The following is a 21,677-nucleotide window of genomic DNA, read 5'->3' as shown; positions in this document are numbered from 1 at the left end:
GATAGCACTGTCTGCAGGTTAACTATAGTATGCAAAAACATTCACCTGTGAAGGTGTCTGTGTCTGGCCCAACCCTGGAAACAGGTTGTGTGTTATTGTCACCATAGAGCTGAGCAGGACTGTACCAAGTTACTTTCACTTGAAGGGGGTGGGGGGGGTAGGGGAGTTGTAAAGTGATTGGTTTCATTGGAATTTGAGCATCTGTTGGACTTGCATTGTCCAAGCCAGTTTCTCTTTTGTTTGCTTGTGGTAGGTGTCAGACTGAACCACAGCAGCCACACAGAAGGAAACCACTGGATGGGTAGAACAGATGAGGATTACAGGGATAAATATTACAGATTTTTAATGCCCCCATCTTTGGGATTAAATCTGTTTTAACCTACATTTTTATTAACCTTAAAAGCAGATTCCCAACCTGAGTGAATGTGCCAGTCTACCCCATGTTTGTAGCAGAGTGGAGAACTCCATTCACTGAGGAAAAAGGGGAGGAGTTAGGTTGTTTAACTGAGTGGCCACAATAGATAAATGACACACACTCTTAGAACCTGAGTCAGCTGGTATTACTAGGAGGGACACACACACACATGCTTTACCAGACATACCATGGAGTGTACAGAGAGACATATACATTTAGAAAGAAACTCACAGTCATTTGCCTTTGGAGCAAACGCAGCATTGGATGCATGCTTTCGCACCTACACACACAGAGAGAGACTAGGAGACTGTTTGATAGATTAAAACACACACAGGTAGGAACCATGGTGTTGTACCTGGTTAGTTGAAGCATCAGAGTTGAGGATGGCACTCTTCTTGACTGGCAATGAAGACAATCTGGAATTGCCAAAGGAGGATGAGGAATATGTGTGTTTGCCAAAACATGACAGCACAAAGCAGGAAGAAGAAGAAGAGGAAGAGGAATATTCCTGTTTTCCCAGTCATGGAAGGTCCAAACTGAAGGAGGGGGATGAAGAAATGGATGAAGAGCAGCAAGTTCTGTGTGAAGGTGAAGCTGTAGTAAGCTCTTCTTGGGTCTACCTGAGATGTGCACCGTTAGACTAAATCTCTTGATGTGATTAATTGGTTCTTATTGCTCAAAGTTCATTAAGATAGCTGTTTATATAACCTTTTTCAAGGGTATCACGTCTTCTGAGGGCTGTGTTTTCATCCAGCGAGCGTGCGCCGTGATGCTGGTTGTTTGGTTTGCGTGTTTAGTTTCAACACGGCATGGTTCACCTACCTGCTCGGCTGACATGTTCAAATATGGGTTTGGCTTTTTATCTCAGCTGTGACTTTTGTTTTTGGTATGAAGCACCAGCATTAGACATTAGACATGCTCACCCTGTGCTTAGTCCTTTCAGGGTTTGTTTCAGGGATACTTAAAAAGAGATGAGGGAGAAGGACACGTATCATGAGAGATTGCCATTACGGTGTATGTGTGCATGTGTTAAGCAAGAAAAAAGGTCTCTTTGCATTAATGCTCAATAATATATGAAGTGTTTGGTCAGTGCATGAGAGTCAGCTGCTGTTGCATGGATATGTTTTATGCTGCCCCAGCTATAAACATGGTAATTCATGGTCTGCGCCGGCTGTGTTTGGGGTATTAATTTGAATAACAGGGCTTCATTTCATTCCCTCTGTGTTTATTTTTATTTTTTATTTTTTTTGTCTGTGAACCTGTGTGTTGCAGTTAAGATTATTAGGATGTCTGTAACTCCAGACTTCAAGCACAGTCACTATCCCTGCTGCAACACACACACACATACAACAGAGAGCCACGAGGGTCTTCTCATGTAGAGGTTTGATTACATTATCACTCTAATCTGTTTTGAGGTGATTATGTTTAGTTCTACTTGTCCCCGAGGGTGGAACCCACATAGTTTTCACAGATAGGTGCTGCTGAAAAGGACCAAATGTCTGATGTCCCCTTTCTTTGTCACCAACTTGGAGCAAAATAAATAGAAATAGAGAGTCTTAAGTTACCTGCTCTTTGGATAATATATCAAGAAAACATCCTGCTCACCTCCTAGAATTAGGTTACACTTCCTTTTTGATAATCCAGGTTTCAGTCACCTTCTCTAACCTGTGTTGTTCCCCCTTTGTCTTTAATGCCTGTTTCTAACCAAAGTGGTTTTAATAGAGTCAATCAGTAATAGAATGAGTCCTTCCTGTAGTCATATCAGCTTTTGTTAGTCAAACCATCCTCGCTGCTTTCAGCTTAGCCACTTCACCTGGGTGGAGTGTTACCATGGAACTAAAGCAGCATGGAGAGCATGGCAGATGACCAGCAAACAGCCTGCACTCTGCCAGCAGCAGAGTCCCATAATAGGCCAGTTATTAAGTAAGTGTGTGTGTGTGTGTGTGTGTGTGTGTGTGTGTGTGTGTGTGTGTGTGTGTGTGTATGCATGCATGCACGTACACAAGTTTCCTCATACCAATTTGGTCCAGTAAGTTTGTGGGTGAGAAAAGGGTGTGTGTGTGTGCAACACTTGTGTCTGACAGATATTTACTGAAATATTAATGTTTGAAGTAGAAAGTACCCTTTAGCCTTTTATGATTAAACACCACTGTGATCCATCCATCCATTTCTACTTCCACTTATCCAAAGTCGGTGCTCAGTGGCAGCAGGCTGATCAGAATATTCCAGATGTCCTTCTACCTACACTTTCCAGTTCCTCCTGCTGGATCCCAAACCATTCTCAAGCCCGATAAGATGCACAATCTCTATAGTGGGTTTTGGGATCATCTCCCAGTTGGGCATGACAGGAAAAATCTCTCCAGAAGGAATCTTAACCAGTTTTCCCAACCACCGTAACTGGCTCCTTTCGACACAGAAAGGAGCCAGTTACGGTGTCAGTTGACGTATTTTCATTTGTGAATATTTGTTGGACGACGTTTCAACAATACACACATTCAGGATCCTCAGAGAATGACAGTGCCTGACTTTGGAGATCCCTTCACCAGCAGAACAAAACTTTAGTTTCAGTTTTTGGGTTTCTGTGAAAAGTGTTGCAAAACCTGTAGTGCTGCTTGGAAAGTGCTTTTTTTTTTTTTTTTTGGTAATAGGCCAAACTCAGGTGGCACACATTATACATGCTAAACTTCAGTTTCCTAGCATTCTCACTGTGAAAATGACATCAAAGCACAGAAACAAAAGCAGTAAAAAGAAACAAAAAAACATTATGTGCAGGTTTTAGGCCTCATTTGGACTCACCCTTGAAACTTTAGGCTAAAAGTAAACAGCGAACAAGCCATTTTATTTAATCAAATAAAATGCCTTTGTAAAGCTTCAGCCTTTCCTGGCTCTACATGCTTACTCAGTAATAGATTAAATCCTTAACTAACCTTTTATCCAGCATCAAGCATTGTGTCTAATTGGTTTCCAGCAGCGTACATGCTCTCTGCAACATACAAGGACATGAAAATATCTTGTTTGCCTTAGCCACCGCTCTTTTGCATTCTGCCAGGCCTTCACGCCATTTAGCATGTGGATGAAATGACATTTTTCCTTCAATACCTGCAGTAAACTTCTATGTGGACTGAAAGAATTAAACCTTTCCTCAGCACACAGTGAGATCGCACTCTTTCTCTCTCCAGCTGACAGCAGGGGAAAAGCCTCACTGTTTAAATAAATTATACTTTTTAATTTTATTTGTTTATTTCTTTAAATAACATCACTGATTATTGCTACTGCCAGATAAGGTCATTCATCTTAATAAACTGTCTTGCATATTGCAAATCTATCAAAGTGATTGTTTAGGACATTATAGCTAAAATAAGCAAAAAAAAAAAAGATCTTTAAATGGAGTCAGTATCTTTGTGGCACTTGATGGCTCCATATTATTCTGTTTTGCATTTGTAAAGCTCACAACATTTACATTTTAAAGGCTCCCCTGGGCCTCAGGGGCAGGGGTGAACCGCTGGTCCTCTCGGGCTGAAACTCACCATGAAAGTGCCCCCCCCCCCGAGTTTCTGCCATAATCCAGCATTTCCACATAAATTTATGCAGCTGCTTGATTATGAAAGTCTCACTTTTCAATCAGTGGCCACTGTTCAGAAATATCTACACTGACAGGTGACTTCAGCAAAAGTTGCAATACATTTTTCAATAAAGAATAAGCAGTGAAACCAGTGCTGGAAACCAGTTCAGGAGCAGGCAAGCTGGTTTGAATGTTTAAGATTGTTAAAGCTTCTGACTGTCGCAGGTTTTCTATCAAGAACATTTCCAGTTTAAACTATTAAATCATAAAAATGTAAAGTCAGAGCTGTTTGAGGACGAAGGGTTTATAATGAACAACAGGGCTGAGGCGTGGCCCTTCTTGCCGACCTCTGTGTCAGCGTTCAATAACATATCTTTTCTGAGTCACTTACTTGGAACAAAAACCTTAAGCTATGCGGAGGGTCATTGTAGGCGTATTTACGCATTCATGAAATTAGTGCCGGAAGGGTGACGTTACTGTTCGCTCGTCAGTCCTTCTAGTTGCAATGTGAAGTCCAGTCTGTGCTGTGTGCTGCACAGGGCTATAAAACCTGGCATTTGCATGTAGCTAAATAAAACGAATGCGCTCCACATCCTTTATGTCCATATGTGAATATGGAAAAATTGCTTTTTTTTTTAACAACACATTATTGTAGAAATGAACAGCTTCAAACAGCTGAATCAACATGTCGCAAATTGTTTGAACAAAAACGAGATCTATAGAAAGATTTATTTTTGCACCTGGTAAACAGGTGAAATGTGATGTACATGTTAACAGGCTTTTTTTAATATTCCTGGAATACTAGGAATCTCAAAATAATGCTTGCTTATTGTATATTAAATAAGCTTGATTTATCCTAAAAGTTGGGAAAAGATTGTGTCAGAGCATCCAATCAAGCGAGAGCTCAGAGAAGCCAAAATATCTCAAAGTAATGATGATAAAAATCAAAATACAGAGCTCAGTGACTACAAATCTAAATGTAATACAATAAGAATAAGAACTAATGAGAAGTTTTAAACAGTTAAAAACAACCATTTAAGACATGAAATCTAAGATTTTTATCTTAAATATATATTTAATTTTTAAATTTGACATAAAATAAGGAACTTTTAAAGAATAGGCAGCAAGTTGCCCCCCCAAAAAATTGCTTATAAAGCTGTTTAGTGTGATTGTGGATTGTATGGACACGTACATGGTAAAAACTCAAAAAGTCGAGTGATCATGCTCGTGATAACATGATTAGTATTATTGAATGTAGTAACTAAACACCATTTGCTCTCCCTGTCTGTTTCTGCGTCTGCAGTGTTGTGCGCTGACAGAGTGGGCCAGATGACGAAGACCTACAGCGACATTGACGCTGTCACTCGACTGCTGGAAGAGGTAAAATTAGCCAAAGCAGAATAAACAGAAGACCAGAGCGCAGGCAGGCAAAGGACCTTCGGTCAAACGGCATTATGTAATAGTCAAAACACAGGTCACTTTATCAGGGTCGCGACAAACAGAGCAGCACCATAAAACTTCTTTCCATCAGCTGATAGTCAAATGTAACTTTATCCTCCCCAGCTGAGCAGTGACCAACATGGACAGGACGGAAAACAGAGTGACATCACTGTTAAAGTATGAACTAAGCAACCAGACAGACATGAAAGCATTGTAAAAACACAGCTTAGACAAATATCACACCATCAACAAACGCATGATTTCTATTACTGTGAAAACAATTAATATTTAGATCTGTGTACTTCTCACCATTTTAGCTGCCTTTTATTTGTAGTATCACATTAAACCATTACAGTATTTGCTTTGCTGATAGTTGCCAACAAATAGTTCTATTAGGTGTGCCCAGACCTACTGATTAAAAACAGGAGTGGCAAGTTAATAAGTTTTTAAATTACTGGTTCATGTTAACTGACAGCAGTTGTCCGGTGAAGATTGTGATTGAAGTACTAATGTTTCCTTTTTGAGGTATCACAAAGGTTTGTATTTAGTCATTAGTAGATATTGTGTTACTGTCAGCCTCTTTTATTCTTTTGTTTTGCCCTTTTTCTTCAAGTATTTGAATCTTCCCCAACTTTTAAAGCTGGTTTGGGGGTTTCTGTTGAACAAGTGCCATTTAAAATAGTAGGTTAACTACTCTGACAAATGTGCAGGAACATTTTTTTTTAAATAATTTTTTTTACAGAGACAAAAACATAAGTCCGTATATTAAAGAGTAAAGCTCCACAGTGTAGTCATTAACACATTTGCCTAATGCATGATCGCTGTCCAGTTCGAGACCAGGAGGAGAGACAAATCCCTGGCAGGGTTGCATCTTGCAGATAAGGCAGCAGCTGAAAGAAGGATCTATATATTAAAACCTAACTGGACTAACGTTGTACGGTTTCGTTTACATAAAGACCTGAAGCAGGGGAAATTACTTGCATGGCTCTTTGCAAATGTTTAATTATTAATTTACTAAACTGTTTCAATCCTTTTGCTGAACACGGCCGTGTTTTTGTGCAGAAAGAGCGTGACTTGGAATTAGCAGCTCGCATTGGGCAGTCGCTGCTGAAGAAAAACAAAGCTCTCAGCGAGAGGAATGAACTGCTGGAGGAGCAAGTGGAGCACATACGAGAGGAGGTACGCAACAAATGTGTGTGTTTGTCGGGGCTTCAGTATTTGGTGGTGGCAAATGTTTAATAATCTATGTCGTGTATGTCTGTGTTGAACGGTACCTCGTGTTTGGTTGAGTATGTCTTGAAACCCACATGCACCCCCTTTTCTCCTCGGACTTTAACCGTCTTCTTACAGGTGTCTCAGCTGCGTCATGACCTGTCCATGAAAGATGAGCTGTTACAGTTCTACACCAATGCAGCCGAAGAAAGTGAAGGCGAGTCCGTTACCTCTACACCGTAAGTCTCCTTTTATTACTTCCTTTCTTCACTGTTCAGCAAAAAAATCTAGCAATCTGTTGATTTTTTTTTTTTTGTTTTTTATCAGTTTAAGTCATTCATCACTTTCCTTTGTGTTCACAGTGTCCGTCCCAGTGAACCAAGTGTGTCATCTCCAAACTTTTTCCCCATCGAGTCTTTGCAGAAGAAACTCAAAGATTTGGAGGAAGAAAACAAATCATTGCGGTCTGAGGTATACATACACATGCAGTGGAGATCAAAACAAAACATTTTGGTTTTTGTTGTGTGACAGTCCAGCAGGCATGTATTACCATACTACTACTACGACTACTACTACTACTACTACTACTACTACTTCTTCTTCTGTCACACCAACCCTCTGCGTGTCCTCCTTCACTACATCCATGAGTCTTCTTCATGGCCTTCTTCTTTTCTAGCTCCATATTCAGCATCCTCTGCCCAGTAGGGTTTAATCCCGGGATCCGGGATTCCCGGGAAATGCGATCAGAACCATTTCCCGTTTCCCGGGAAACGTTAGACGGGAAACCGGGAAAAAAGTCGCGCGCGTCGATTTGACTTTCAGAAAGAAAAGAAAGCTTCAGAATGTTAAATTTAAGGAAATATTGAGAGAAGGGTTCGTTTAATGCGAAAAGCATTACTCTTCATTTCAGGCACGTTCAGCCTCCGTTTAAGGCTTCAGCCTTCATCTCAAGCGTTTTAATAGAGGTATTACACAGTTGTACTTTTTTCCTCTTTAATTTGTTGAAATCGTAGGCAATGTGTTTACCCTAAAGTATTTTGTATTATATAATTTTATATTATTATATATTGTTATATTGCATTATATAGCCTATAAAATATGCCTGCCCTGAACAATAAAGAAATATCTGTTTAACTTCGAGTGTTTCTTTTCCTCGTTTGCAGCCGCTTACTAACAATCATGAATTAGGATACGGGCCTAATGTGTGAAGAAATTATCATGAAATAGATTGCTTTAACATATTTCGCTTTTAAAATGGGGTTGAGTAAAATGTATATTTTTTAGGCTATAAGGATCGGCCAGTTTTTCAATAGACGATTCACAGCGAACCTACTTTAACCCTCAGACACGGTGTTATAAATTTGTTGTTGCCAGAATGGCAATGACCAAGTCGTAGTGCATTACTCAAGGCCCTGTGTTATGCCATATTATAGTGTAGTACGGTAGTTAACTTTTCAATGACTATTACAGCGTTCCACTGGTGGAGATATAGCGCAACAGATGTCGCCACGACAGCGTGGCTGAGCCTTTATCAATGCTGTGTGGAGATGAACCGTATTGTTTTGCACCAGCAGTTGTAAAATATCTTGGTATAATTCCATGTACAGTGGAGGAATATTCGAATTATATTTGTTAAGGGAGTGTTGAGGAACGATACAACACCGCATAGCTCGAGCACTCGAATGTCCAGATGTAGGTTTTATTGCGTTAATCAAGCCGACGTTGCCCCCTACTGGGCATAACAGGACATAGCTGGAAAGCTACATCTACAATATCACAATAGGTTAAGGCCGACACAGGCTACAGAAGGCCTAATTAAAATAAATAAATAAATAAACTTTTTCCCGGGATTCCCGGGAAATGGCTCGTCATTTCCCGGGATTTGATTCATGTCATTTTCGGGAAAAATATTAAACCCTACTGCCCAGTATATCCACTGTCCCTCCTCTGCACATGTCCAGCCTTGATTCTCTAACTTTGTCTCCAAATTGCTCACCCTGAGTTGTCCCGCTGATGTTCTGGTTCCTAATCCTGTCCATTCTGGTCACTTCTAAAGAAAATTGTAGCATCTTGAAATCTTATCACCTCCAATTCGGCTTCCTGCCTTTTTGTCAGCCCTATTGTCTCCAAACCATACATCATAGCAGGTCTCACTACCATCTTATAAACCTTTCCTTTCACTCTTGCTGCTATTTTTCTGTCACAAATCACCCCTGACTCTCGTCTCCACCCACTCCACCCTGCCTGCACTCTTTTTCACCTCTCTCGTGCACTGTCCGACAAAATATTACTGTTGACAAATAGAGATCCTGTGACCATCCCAAACTGTTTCATAGATTCTGAAAACCTTCATCTAAGTCTTTACAGTATAAGCATCTTCTCTTAGCTTTGATAAGAAGTTAGTTATTAGGATAAGAATGCCCACAGTGTGTGGTTTTGATTAGTAATGCCTGATTATTTTGTTTGTCCATCCAGGCAAGTCATTTGGAGACAGAAACTATCTGCTATGAGGAAAAAGAACAGCAACTTGTCAATGACTGTGTCAAAGAACTACGTGAGTATTTTATAGTTTTATTTTGTTTTCTTTTTTTCATTTTAAATTGCAGTCACTCTCTAGAAGCAGTGTGGCCATAACCCACATTTTGCTGAACACCTGTTCTCATTCCCAGGCGATGCCAACATGCAGATTTCCTCTCTGGCTGAAGAGCTGGCCAGGAAGACTGAAGATGCCTCCAGACAGCAGGAGGAAATCACACACCTCCTCTCCCAGATAGTCGACCTCCAGAAGAAGGCCAAGCTCGTACGAAAGTCCCGATACCTCTCTTAGATTATGTTAAATGCTAAAAAATGCTTTGGTTGCGGTCTTTTTCACACCCTGCTGTCCCGTTTTTGTTTGGTGTGTTCTCAGTATGCTTTGGAAAATGAGGAGCTGACTCAGCACTTAGGTGCAGCCAAAGACGCCCAGCGACAACTCACTGCTGAGGTATGGCAGTCCAGAGCCTGCTCGCCGTGCCCACAGCACTGTGTTTTCTGCAGTGCCGGGTGCTGCCAGAGGGGGAAAATGTGTAGTATAACTGTTCTCTGCCATCAGTTTTGTCTTTTTTCATTAGTTTTTATTTAGATTTTTTTCTATTTTTGTTTTCAGTTCCCTTTTCAAGTTGGTTTTGATGGTTTCAGTCTGTTTTTTTTTATTGTTTAAAAATGATTCATTTATTATTAATATTCATCAGGAGCAGATTTAAGGAATTTAGTATACAGATTACAAATACTCTACTCACAGTCATGTAGACATCCCATCCCAACAAACATACACTTGAGCCTCTTTTGCTAGTTGTGTTGGCCTATTTGACCAAAGTGACAAAAACTAAAACTGGAAAAAGATTGAAAACCTATTACGCATGTTATTGCACATGCATGTGGAGCATGTGCAATAACATGCGTAATAGACTGCTCAAGGGCCTTATTATGGCTTCTCCTGGTTTTTATAGCGTCTTGAAGGCGTGGTTGGTTGCAGCTTTTATAACCCCACAGTCTACAAATATTATATCACTGAATTTGACATTACTGTATATTACCCTTCTCAGTCTCTCTAAGAAGCAAATGTAATAAAAGTCAGTCCCTTCACTGATAAACAGGAAACAAATGAACTCCAAGTTGGAGTTCAAACACTGCTGCAATGCATTTAACTTTCTTCATTATTAAAATCCTCATCTGTTCTTCCTTTCTTCACTTTCAGTTGCAGGAGTTGCAAGACAAGTATGCAGAGTGTATGGAGATGCTCCATGAAGCTCAGGAGGAACTGAAGAACTTGAGAAATAAAACTCTCCCACTCAGCACACCGAGGCGTTTCCATTCCCTGGGTTTGTTCCCGATGGTGAGAGAATGGGTTAAGGGTTATCACAATGCAAATTAATTGTACACGTGAGAGACCGTCTGTCTGTATCACAGTATCAACACGGCCCAATCAGCAGAAAAATCACTTTTACTTTTTTTTTTTTTCTTCTTCTTCTCCAGGACTCACTGGCAGCAGAAATAGAGGGCACCATGAGGAAGGAACTCCAAATGGATGATCCAGACGTAGAAGAGCAGAGGTACATTCAGTTTTTGAATTCTGGTCTGACTGTCTTAATGATTTGTAATAATTTTATAGTTTCCAATCAATTCCATCTTGGTGTGGTCGTGTGTCTGCAGACTGCATCCAAAGCGGGTGTTCCAGACAGTGAAAAACCTCAATCTGATGCGTCAGCAGCGTTCTTCCGTAGCCCCCTCCCCTCTCAATATCCCAGGCTCCAATCAGACTTCATGCTTCACCTCGGGGCGTTCCAGCAGGGTGGGCACGCCACGCTCCAACTCCATTTATGGTAGTGAGACGGGAAGTGGGATCTACCTGGACAACAGGACTAGCAGTATCCTGGAGAATCCTGATGACTGGTATGGACACCGCTCCCACTGCAGACCGCAGATTTTAATGATGGAGTGTAACGCTTTGATGAAATGTCTCTAAGTTTGAGATGCAGCAACTAGCCAATTGACACGAGTGTTAATTTGCAGTTATTTTGATAATTAAATGTCTCATTCCAAGAAAATTTGGCAAACAGTGGCTGGCTCCAGCTTCACAGATGTGCCATTTTCCTTTGTTTCTTTGTGATATCTGACAGCAAGCTGAAAATCTTAAATGTTTTCATCTGTGATGTCATTCAGAAAAAAAATGAAGTCAATGAGTAAATGATATTTTAAAGAACTGCGAGCATTTTATATACTTGAACAGTGAATTGGAAGAAATTACATGACTTGTCATTTGTCATTATCACTTTATGATCAAATTAACTCAACAAAATAACTGTAAGAGCTTTGTAGTGTTTCACAGAAAACTGTCTCTGTCTCCCTCTTCAGGTCAGAGGACTCTAACAAGCGCCCCCCTGGTACCCCTGGGACTCCGGGCAGCAGGGACTTGGAGGCAGCCTTGCGCCGCCTGTCACTCCGCCGGGACAACTACCTCTCAGAAAAACGCTTCTTTGAGGAGGAGAGGGAGCGAAAGCTGGCTTACCTGGCCAAAGAGGAGGAAAAAGGAGGCCCAGGAACCCCAACAGAAAGTTTGTTCTCGCTGTGCTCGCATTCCTCAGTTGGAAGCATCTGGTCTGGATACTCATTCACACCAAGGTCCTACCTGCCGGAGAAGCTGCAGATTGTAAAGCCGCTAGAAGGTGATTATTCCCCTCAGAGCCACAAGTCCTCTAACCTTCCACATACTGAAAAAGAAAATCTGAATTGCAGCAGTGAAAAAGCCATTTGTAATGAAAATGAGATTCTGAAGGAAAAACGCAATCAAAATCAGAACCTGGCACAAAATTCCAGACTTACTCCTCCCAGAACACACACCCAGGTTTGTGAGTCCCAAAGCCAAGCCCCTCAGAACCAGAATCAATATCTAATTTTTCACGAATGCAATCAGTCCAAGATCTTTGTGAGTGCCTCACCAGATCCTTACAACCTGCCAAGGAGCTCCAGTTTGATGGAGCTGAGCAGTCTCTCAAGCTCACAGCCTTCAGTGGCTTTAGCCACAGGTCTGCTGGAGAGGTTGGTGCAACAGGATGGTAGTTTAAATCTCCAACACTCCTTTTATTTTAGACATACACAGCTGCGCTGTTTCTTTGAAATATAGAATATTTAACAGCCTGCTGTGTAAGGAGCCTATAGTTAAAAATATATATAGTACTGTTTTCCTTGTATTTGTTTCAACCATCATCCTCAAACTATAAAGTTTTGCACAGCCAAAATTCATAAAAAGCCTTACTTAACATAAAAAGATATGCTCACTGTACACTACTACAATTGCAATGAGCGATTTCCTGTATGGTATTTGAACTGCACATGCTGAATATATTTCGTATACCTTGTTTTAATAGGGGAGCTTTATATATTATATATTGAATTCTTAGAGTTGGATAGTCGAAATAGAGCAATTATTGTTACATTTACAACAGCAAATATTTCTCATGCAGAAGAGTTAAGAGGAATTTTCTGTTTATATCCTTAACTTGTTTTTGTTAAGTTGTATTTGTGACCACTTTAAATTATTCATTCAATATTGTCCACTGGAATAGACAGACTTCCATACATACTGTATGGTGGCGCCACCTTGTGTCCAAACCTGAAGTTGCAACCACTCAAAAAAACATGAACATGTGAAATGTAAAGAACAAAAAGACATTGAAATGTTTCACTTCAGGTCTAATGATGATTAGATTAGAAATGAGAGGTGATGTAAATTATTCTTAGATCATTATTTCTTAATTAATGGCTAGCTGAAATGATTTGCATGACATGGATGTTCTTCATAAGTTTCTGGCCAGAGATTTCATTAGTGCCGTAATGCTGTATGTACTATCCACCTATTTCACTCTTCTTTTGTTGGCCTTTCAATTCTTTCCACTTTACTCTTTTCTGTTCTCTGTTTGTTTTCGTTGATGATTTCTTGAATAAAATCTTAATCATTTTTTCACCTTCCTTTTCTCTTATTCCTTCTGTGGTAGTTTTGATTTTCTGTTTTTGTTTTTGTACTGGCATCTCTCAAAATGCATCATAAGAAGAAAAGCAATTCACTGTGCAAAGACACGTTGGTCTATAGACATTTCTACTTTGCCATGACAGGCACCCTCACTGCTGTGTGTGTGTGTGTGTGTGAAGCTCTATGTACTGCATGAAGAATCACTGCAACCATGTAATAACCTAAGAATGTGGCCCGTTTGTCCTGTCTGAGTATATGTGATAATGCCACTGCAGGTGTGTCTACATTTCTACTCGCAGCTTGCCTTGTGCATATGTTTGTATATATAATGTCTTAACAGTAAAAACAGTAAACACAAAAATGACATCTGTATGTTTGCATACAGTATGACATTGTAGTAAAGACGCTTTAAGAGGATAAACAGACATAGTTGTGGGAATTTGATCTGATCTCCTTTTGAACAGTACAGGAATTGTTTAAATCTTGATAAGCACAATAAGTCCCCCATAAGTCACACTTTAATGAACTTTTATCTGTTGTTCTCTCAGCATTAGAAATGTAGAAAAGCTTCACCAACACCACAGAAGTGTCTGAGTTGGCATTTAAAGAATATCTGTTTTGTTTTTGAGAAACTTCATCACAGACTATGTGGGAATCTTTGTATGCATGTTGAAAGTGGGTTCTAGCTTGTTAAAAAATAGCTGAAATTACTTCTTTTGATGTTGATTTTTGTGTAACTTGAAGATGTTCTGTTTTTCCCAGGCTCTGCTACACTCCACGCATGGCAGCAGCTGGCTCAGCCTCACATGGGCGCTCTGCTGGATCACCGGCCCGGCGTGGTCACAAAGGGCTTTCGCACTTTAGCGCACGAACAGGAACAGGAGGACAGCTGGCAACTGGACCAGCCAGAGGAGGACGAAGTATCGTGTGACTCATTTACAGGAGAGAGCCCTGCTGCCACAGATCTGCCTCGCTCTACCTCTACTCCCTCAGTCTGCTGCAAGAAAAATGGTGACGCTGATGAAAACAGCCGGTCAGACACACTGAATGGAACAATCTGTGGGGCAGGGGATGTAGTCCAAGGAAAAGATGGACATGTTGCAAGCATGCCCTTTCCTCTCTCCAACCCTTCCCCATGTTCCCCTCTCCTTTCTTCTTCCGATATCAACGGGCACGTGGACCTCAAAGAGCGCCAAGCCTTACAGCCCAACACTGTGGACCGCATGCCTGGTGAGGGAGCCTCTTAGCTGGGGTTACAGCACTGCATCAAACCACAATATCTTCATGTTGACTCCGAAGCATGGGGATAAAGGGGACAAGGGAGAACAGCAGGGGTGGGAGGTTTAGAGGCAGGAGAAAGGATTCACTGGACATCTGACAATCCCAATGTGACATCCCTTCCTGCATGATCACGCTCATGTGTACACACCTGCATACTCATCCACCCCCACCCCCCAGGAGCTGTCCTTGTGTACGCAGCCGTTGAACCGCAGCGAGACAGAGTACATGTTTTTATTTTTGTTCTTTAATTTACATCAGTTTCCATCTGCAGCTTTTCCTTCTCAGTTCTGCCACACTTTGCTTTATTTCAGCCAGTCACGCTTCTCCATCTTTTGCAAAGCTCGTCTTGAAGCTTAACTTAGTATCTTTAGGTGTATTTTACAACACACTTAGAACCCTGATTAGGAGCACCATTGGGGTTTAACATTTCGCACTAAGCTGTACTATAGCACACAGATACAGAAATATGGCTGAGGTCCAGCTAATTCTGAAATACATGCAGGTCAAGTGCTATTAGGACAGCTGTTCCAGTCACATGAACTCGTGACGTCTACGGCTGGCTAATATTGGAGCTGACTGAGGGGCTTTGGTGTGGATGACTGCCATGGCACTGATATCCCTCATGCTCCAGAGATCCCAGTGCAAATCTTGTGGGAGTGGGTGACTTTAACCTTGCTCTGTGTGTGTGTGTGTGTGTGTGTGTGTGTGTGTGTTTTCTTTTTTCCCCCAGGTAATATTGATTTTTATGAATCTTGTATATCTAAGGGTGGCGCTGTGGTTAGCTCTGTTCCCTCATAACAACAAGGTCCTGGGTTAGGTTAACTGGTGATTCCAAATTTCCCATAGGTGTGACAGGCTGACAACCTGTGCACCCCTAACTATGACAGCTGGGATAGGCTCCAGCCCCCCAGGACCCTGCAAAGGATAAGTGGAAGAAAATGGATGGATGGACATTTGACAAGTGTGTAACAGATTCAGCTACTGTTTCTTGTTATCAGGGCTCACTCTCACCAAGTACGTTTTCCAAAACTCAAAGTTCGTCCTAACAGAACGAAACTGGGGGGAAGCTGGTGCTTTTGCTTGGGTCTTGAACTGTCCATGTCCTATTTTCTCCACTTTGTTGTAAACATTGCTTTTGTTTAGTAGTGTTTGGTTCACTTTGTGTTAGTACTAACAGCCTTTCCCTTCTCCCCTTGCTTTTTCCTCTAGTTCATTTCCCAGGGAAGTGTATGTCCCACACCAGCTCCACATACACATTCACCACCTGCAGGATTCTCCACCCCTCTGATCAGCTGACCTCTGTATCCCCCAGGTAAAAAGAAAGAAAGCACACATATCTTAAATACTCTACCTGATCAAACTTTGTAGCCTGATTTGTGTAATGTAAACTATAATGATCAACAGCTGGCAGGCAGATATATTGTGTTATATCTTTACCAAATGGTACCTACAATAGTTATTGTCCATTTTGCTTGGTCATGGCTTGATAGTCTAAATAAAGTTTTCTCTCACTGTCATCAAAAGTAGATTTCGAGGCTTCTTTGTTGCCACAGGACCTGGCTCTTAACTCTCCATTTCCCTGCTGTCTTGATTGGCTTAACAGGTCATGTGATGAGGAAGAAGAACTGGAGTTGTATCATATGGTTGTTATGGCCGAAGTAGAGCAAGCCCATTGAGTACACCTACTAGTGTGCACATGGGTGAGGAAATGCATGGTAGTGCATTTCTAAAGACTTGTTGGTGTGTGTGAACGGGAATAACTCTGGAGAATTTGCACCGTCCCTCTTGTCCAGTCAAACTTATTTGGCGGCAACTTGTGGGCGGCTTTCTGAGGCAAATTTCGCAAGCACTAAACTGCCAAAACATCCCGCAAACAGAGACTTGTTATTACAGTTAAAAGCTGTGTACTCTAGTTAGTCACAGCACAGCGTGCGTTATTTGCCTCGTAAGTTTGCCTGTCAATAAGCCCCTATGTAACTAACAAACCTGACGTCCCAAAGAATCCAATCACTGATCAAATCTGATTAAATCTAACCAAGTTATACTTGGTGGAAGTAAACTAAGCAAAGAGGTCCAATTTTTGACTGAACAAAGGGTTCTGAGAATTGGCTGAGAGGAGATCACTCACTTTTCAACGCTAAAGGCCAGCTTTCAACTCAGAACTGGAGTTCAGTCTCAATCTTTTTGACAACTTTTCCCATCTGACCCAAAAACCAGATAAAGGTCATGTGACAGTGCCTGCAGGGGAGACTACTCCCCGTAGAGCAGTTAAGAACCTAGAAATTGGACTGCTATGCTTAATGCCTCTTCACCACCGATACAGGGCTGAAATAACTAACTTATTGTGTGATTAAATTGTTAAATGTGTGGATAATGTCTGTAAGCCTTGATGCTTCTGACTGCAATTAGAATCAGTGTTGAGTCATAACTACAAATCACTGTGCAGACTTGAGCCTAAACTTGTATGCACTGCTCAGTCACCACATAAATTTTCCTTTCTTTCTGCCTTCCCAATCCCCTCCTCCTCTCCTCATTCTTCCATCTCCAGCCCAGCCATGGCTGCTTGTCAGAGCAGTGCTTGCGCTGGCACACCTGCCCTTACTGCCTCCCCTGTACCGTTCTCAGCCCCACCCACTCCTTCCTACACTCCCTGCTGCACTCCTCGCCGCCTTTCCCTCTCCCACGCCGAGTCCTCCACCAACCTTAGGGACTCCACTAAGACCACCAGCACCTCTCTAGGCCTGGTGCGCCTCCTGCTGGAGAATGGGATTTCTGCCTCAGTGTACAACCCATGCAGCTGGGACCGAGGGCTGGATGCTTCAGCAATCTTGGGAGGGGCGCAGAGGTGCACGGACAGACTGGAACAGTCGGGAAAACGTCCAGACACCCTTCTCCTCCAGCCTTCCACCCCACCCAGCTCACCTCACTCCAAATCAGCTTCTTTAGCCACTACGGGTCCCGTGTTTCAGTTTAGCCCTTCCAGTGACACCTCATCGTATTATGATACCTTCCTCGCTTCTAAGCCGGCTCGTACCATTTTGAGGGAAGTGCTGGGGGAGGCAGAAAGAGAGATGGGGGCCCAGGCAGATGATGACAGCCAAACAGAGATGACAAACCTGCGACTTGTGGACAAACTGAAAAGTTTCCGTACCCTATCCCCTCTTTCTGCTTCAGCTTCATCTGGAAGTACTCTGTTAGGTCCTTTTGGTTCTACTGGACTGGGGAACAACACGCTCGGTGGAGGACTTACAGGACTGAGGAGGAATCGAAGCTATCCCGCCATGGTGGGGGCCAGTATGGTGATGAAAGACCCAGGAGTTCCCCCCAGCACAGAGATACTCATACCACATACGATGCAAACCTCACATACACAACTCACAGCGCACACACAGGAAATGGGCAAAGTGCAACCAAACAAGACGCTGGTCACAAAGGGCGTGCACGTACCGCAAACTCTAAATGCATTGGAAATGGTCACACCGCAGACAATAATACAGAGACACACCAGGCCAAACGGTGATTTGGGGGATTCAACCAGACACGACAAACACAACGATGATGAAACTGGGACATAATAGAAGTAAGATCATATTATAACACAAAGTCTCACATATTTTACAATACAATACTTATGACATGACCACACGTGTACACATACATTCATTTACAAAACCAAATAGCATCAGCAACTACACTGCTAGCATCTCTCCAGATGAAAAAAGGTAAAACCAGATGAGCGACGCAGCCCACCTACACATTCACTAACACAGTTATTCATCTTTCTAAAGAGTCGTGATCAGTGAGGACCGAATGAATGAAATGGTGGGATGGAGATGGTGGCTGCAACTGTTACACTGTGTTATACTCATATTCTGTCAGGCTAGAGTGATGATGTTGCCTTCCTGTCTGTCATAATTGCACAGCATATTGTATATGCAGTATACTGTGTTATATAGTATAATATTAAAGGCCCAATCTGGTGTACATGCCCCACCACCACCTGTTTTTTGTTTTTTTTTTTAACAGAAAAATGCAACAATTTTAAATATGCTCTTTTGTCTTGATTATTTATGCAGAAACTGGGGTGATGCAGTATATTTCAGTAGTACACAATCAGTGCATTCACACCACCAGATGTCACCTTTACTTTAAGATTAAATCTGGTGTATTGTGGCTCTTTTGCCGGCCGTTATTTATCAATGCAAAAATTTTATACAAATACAAAAAAAGCATTTTCCCCCCATTAACAACCTTCATATATGTAAATCTGCTGACTACAAGATACTCCTCCAGTTTTTGGCTTTGCTTTCCAACTGTTGAGTTGATCATTGTGCAGCCAAGGAGATAACAATATTGTGTGCACAAAAATTACCATTTTATCGTTGTCGTGTCAGCCCAGTGTTGCCAAAGACTTAATGTCACCGTCAGCCAAAGCAAAACCAGAAAATCTTGATCCTACAACTTTTTTTTTTCTTACAGTTGGAAGGAAAAGTTTTGAATAACTGGGATTTCTGCAGTGACCACTCGTTAAATTGAATCTGATCTATATTTAAGTCTCACATAGAGAAACACAATCTGACTAAACTAACACACAAACAGTTGTTCTTTTAATGTCTTTGTTAAACACATTTAATCGTGTTTGTCTAGAATTGTGACAGATGTAGTTCAGGCTGCATTTTCTGAATATTGCTCCCATGTTTTTCTTGCAACTGCGTATTTGGACTTTTTTTCTTGTGTACATGTTGCAATGGACTGGAGTCAGTTTAAAGCTATGCTACGTACACTGGCAATGGCCAGGAACCCCTTTTTGTAATTTATACTTTAAAAAATAATCCAGATTGGGGCTTTATGTCCTCTTGCTGTGACTGAATTTTTCTTATGTGCCTAAAACCAAACATACTGTATGTCAGTGGAATATGGATTTGCATTTGTTTCAGTTGATTACTTCATAGTTTATGTTGCCTTTTATTATTATGATATGCATAAGAGGAGGGTACATAATTGTGCAGATTTGTAACTGTTTTGCATCTGAACCTGCCTATGCCAATAGGAGATGTTTGTAGCCCTCTGTTTTTGTCATATTAAGAGGTTTTGGACACTGCAGGGAACATGTGGTACATACACTGAGGGGAATACAGACAAGGTCTAGCTACTGTTAAAGCACTGTGACTACAAACCTGCAGAGAACGTATGAACCTTAGATTTTTTTTTTTCCCCCTAATTTTGGCTCACCTCTGTTTTCATATTCGTGAGTCAGCTTGAGGGCGACAGTGAATGTTGGGTGGATTCATTGAGATTCTGATGCATGACATGGGCACTAACATTTTAAGCCCAGCAAAATCCAGATGGAAGCTGCAACACTGCAAAACCTCTGCAACATGCTGACTCCTGAGCTTTCACTGTAAACCAAAGTTACACCCCGATGGAGACGGGGAGGGACTGTTGTCATGCAGGCTTGAAGTTAGTTTCCACCATTTATTTATTTTTGGTCATATTGCAAGTGCCCATTGTATGCATACAAGTCTGCTCCAAAGTAGAATAATTTGCATACACACTGACACCCTATTATTTATTCTGTCAGACACACATGGGAGTGAAAAGGAGTGTAGCAATATTAAGTGATGAGATTTGTACCATTTTTTGAATGTAACTGTAAAACAAAACAAAAAAGAAAAAGGAATGACTTGAAAAGGATAAGCAGAAGAGGACTGATTGATTGATGGATGGATGACTTGAAATATTCAGTGGTTTTAAGAGCCCGTGGCTTCATGTGTAACAGTTTGCTGCTGAATGTTTTGGTGTCATTGAAGCAGTTCCAGTGGCTGCCATTTGAGCTCAGACTTGAATGCATGTTCCTGACAAGGCCATAGAACAGTCCCCCTATGAAGTGCTGCAAAGCACCTAAATAATCATATTTTCACACATCAGGTTCGTCATACAGCTTTTCCTGCATTCACTGCTGCTCAGGCACTTGTGCTAAATGTGCAGGTTGCTTCCATTAGAGTTTGAGTTTGGGTATTGCATCTGGACCAATGAGTGATTAGTGGGATGAATGGATGGCTGTGATACTGACCTGCTGTGATTCTTAATGATTAAGGGACTAAATAAGCAGTGTTTTTGTTTTGTTTTTTTCCTGGTGGCAAATAAATGTATTTAACAATCATTTAAGTACTTGGATTGTGAACAGTGAGCACGTCTATAACAGAATGACTGTTTAAATTAAGGAATTTTGAGGATTTTTTCTTTATTTCGAAATGTCACAACAGCATTTGGAACCTTTCATTCAGCAGGTTTGTACTGTTTAGTTAAATGCTAAGCATTTTATGAGTACTTTGAGTAAAATCTTAGACACATTTCCATTTCGAACAGTGGGTACAAACCCACAGTACACTGATGCTGCTCAATGCTTCAGGGCAGTTTGTATTTTGTCAAAATCAGACCATTTTCAGTATTTAAAAAAAACACAAAAAAAAAAACAAGTGATGAGACTGAAGCCACAATGAGATGGGCTTTGTGTGTGTGTGTGTGTGTGTGTGTGTGTGTGTGTGTGTGTGTGTGTGTGTGTGTGTGTGTGTGTGTGTGTGCTTCAATTCATCTGAATGTAAGTTATGACAAACAGTAATCTGCTGTAGGGCCATATGTTTGTGTACAGTACGTTGATTTAACTTGTTTGTGTCGACCTCATAAAAGGGAATTGTTATTGCATTGTAAATTACGCAACACAGATGGTCATGCTAACTTAACAAAATCTTTTTAAAAAGTATTTGAGTTTATATTGGGTAAAGAAGGGGAAAAATCCTTTTTTTTTTTTTTGGTCATGGACTAATGAGTTCTATTCTACAGAACTGACTGTACTGTCGAATAAAATAATAAATACAATAAAGACTGAGTTTGTTTTGTCTCATTCAACACATAACTTGACTTTGGAAGGATGGGAAAGTTCTACCGTAATTGCAAAACGAGCGTGACACAGTCTCACCAAATGGCACTAAATTATGCAGAATTATTCGCCCCCTGCTTGGACTACTGCAGTTCTCTGCTGCCAGGCCTCTCTAATGCTAAGCCTCCCCACACCTAAGTTCACGCAGAGACCACAGCCGTGCTCCTTTGATTCTGCAGCATCATTTTCTTCTTTATACATGTAAGCATGAATATCGATTAGTGAGCACCCACCATGAAACGTGTAACATCTCAGAGAGCCACTCATCTTTTCAGTGTCACTGCTTTTTAACTCACCTGTCTACCAATTTAAACGTTAC

The 21,677-nt window shown here is 41.3% G+C and overlaps 1 protein-coding gene across 4 annotated transcripts in view; it reads left to right on the top strand.

The window, feature by feature from the left end:
• trak1a (trafficking protein, kinesin binding 1a) overlaps positions 1–21,235 on the top strand; it is a 40,141-nt gene extending 18,906 nt beyond the window's left edge. For 3 of the 4 annotated variants that reach the window (XM_030749740.1, XM_030749738.1, XM_030749739.1), the window contains 14 exons: positions 5,281–5,357; positions 6,480–6,596; positions 6,768–6,868; positions 6,992–7,100; positions 9,105–9,183; positions 9,299–9,429; positions 9,538–9,612; positions 10,366–10,503; positions 10,644–10,720; positions 10,821–11,060; positions 11,523–11,833; positions 13,900–14,367; positions 15,628–15,730; positions 16,967–21,235. In XM_030749740.1, coding sequence (XP_030605600.1) covers positions 5,307–5,357; positions 6,480–6,596; positions 6,768–6,868; positions 6,992–7,100; positions 9,105–9,183; positions 9,299–9,429; positions 9,538–9,612; positions 10,366–10,503; positions 10,644–10,720; positions 10,821–11,060; positions 11,523–11,833; positions 13,900–14,367; positions 15,628–15,730; positions 16,967–17,993 — 3,027 coding nt within the window. In that variant the 5' untranslated portion in view covers positions 5,281–5,306 and the 3' untranslated portion in view covers positions 17,994–21,235. Of the gene's footprint in view, positions 1–5,280; positions 5,358–6,479; positions 6,597–6,767; positions 6,869–6,991; positions 7,101–9,104; positions 9,184–9,298; positions 9,430–9,537; positions 9,613–10,365; positions 10,504–10,643; positions 10,721–10,820; positions 11,061–11,522; positions 11,834–13,899; positions 14,368–15,627; positions 15,731–16,021; positions 16,119–16,966 lie in introns of all 4 variants that reach the window. The other variant, XM_030749741.1, reaches the window with a different exon arrangement.
• The last annotated feature ends 442 nt before the right edge of the window (positions 21,236–21,677 follow it).

The sequence above is a fragment of the Archocentrus centrarchus genome, chromosome 16 (assembly GCF_007364275.1).
Source record: "Archocentrus centrarchus isolate MPI-CPG fArcCen1 chromosome 16, fArcCen1, whole genome shotgun sequence".
In the NCBI taxonomy this organism is placed as follows: domain Eukaryota; kingdom Metazoa; phylum Chordata; class Actinopteri; order Cichliformes; family Cichlidae; genus Archocentrus; species Archocentrus centrarchus.
The sequence above is the reverse complement of the archived record's forward strand: the minus strand, read 5'-3'. Positions and strand labels throughout refer to the sequence as shown.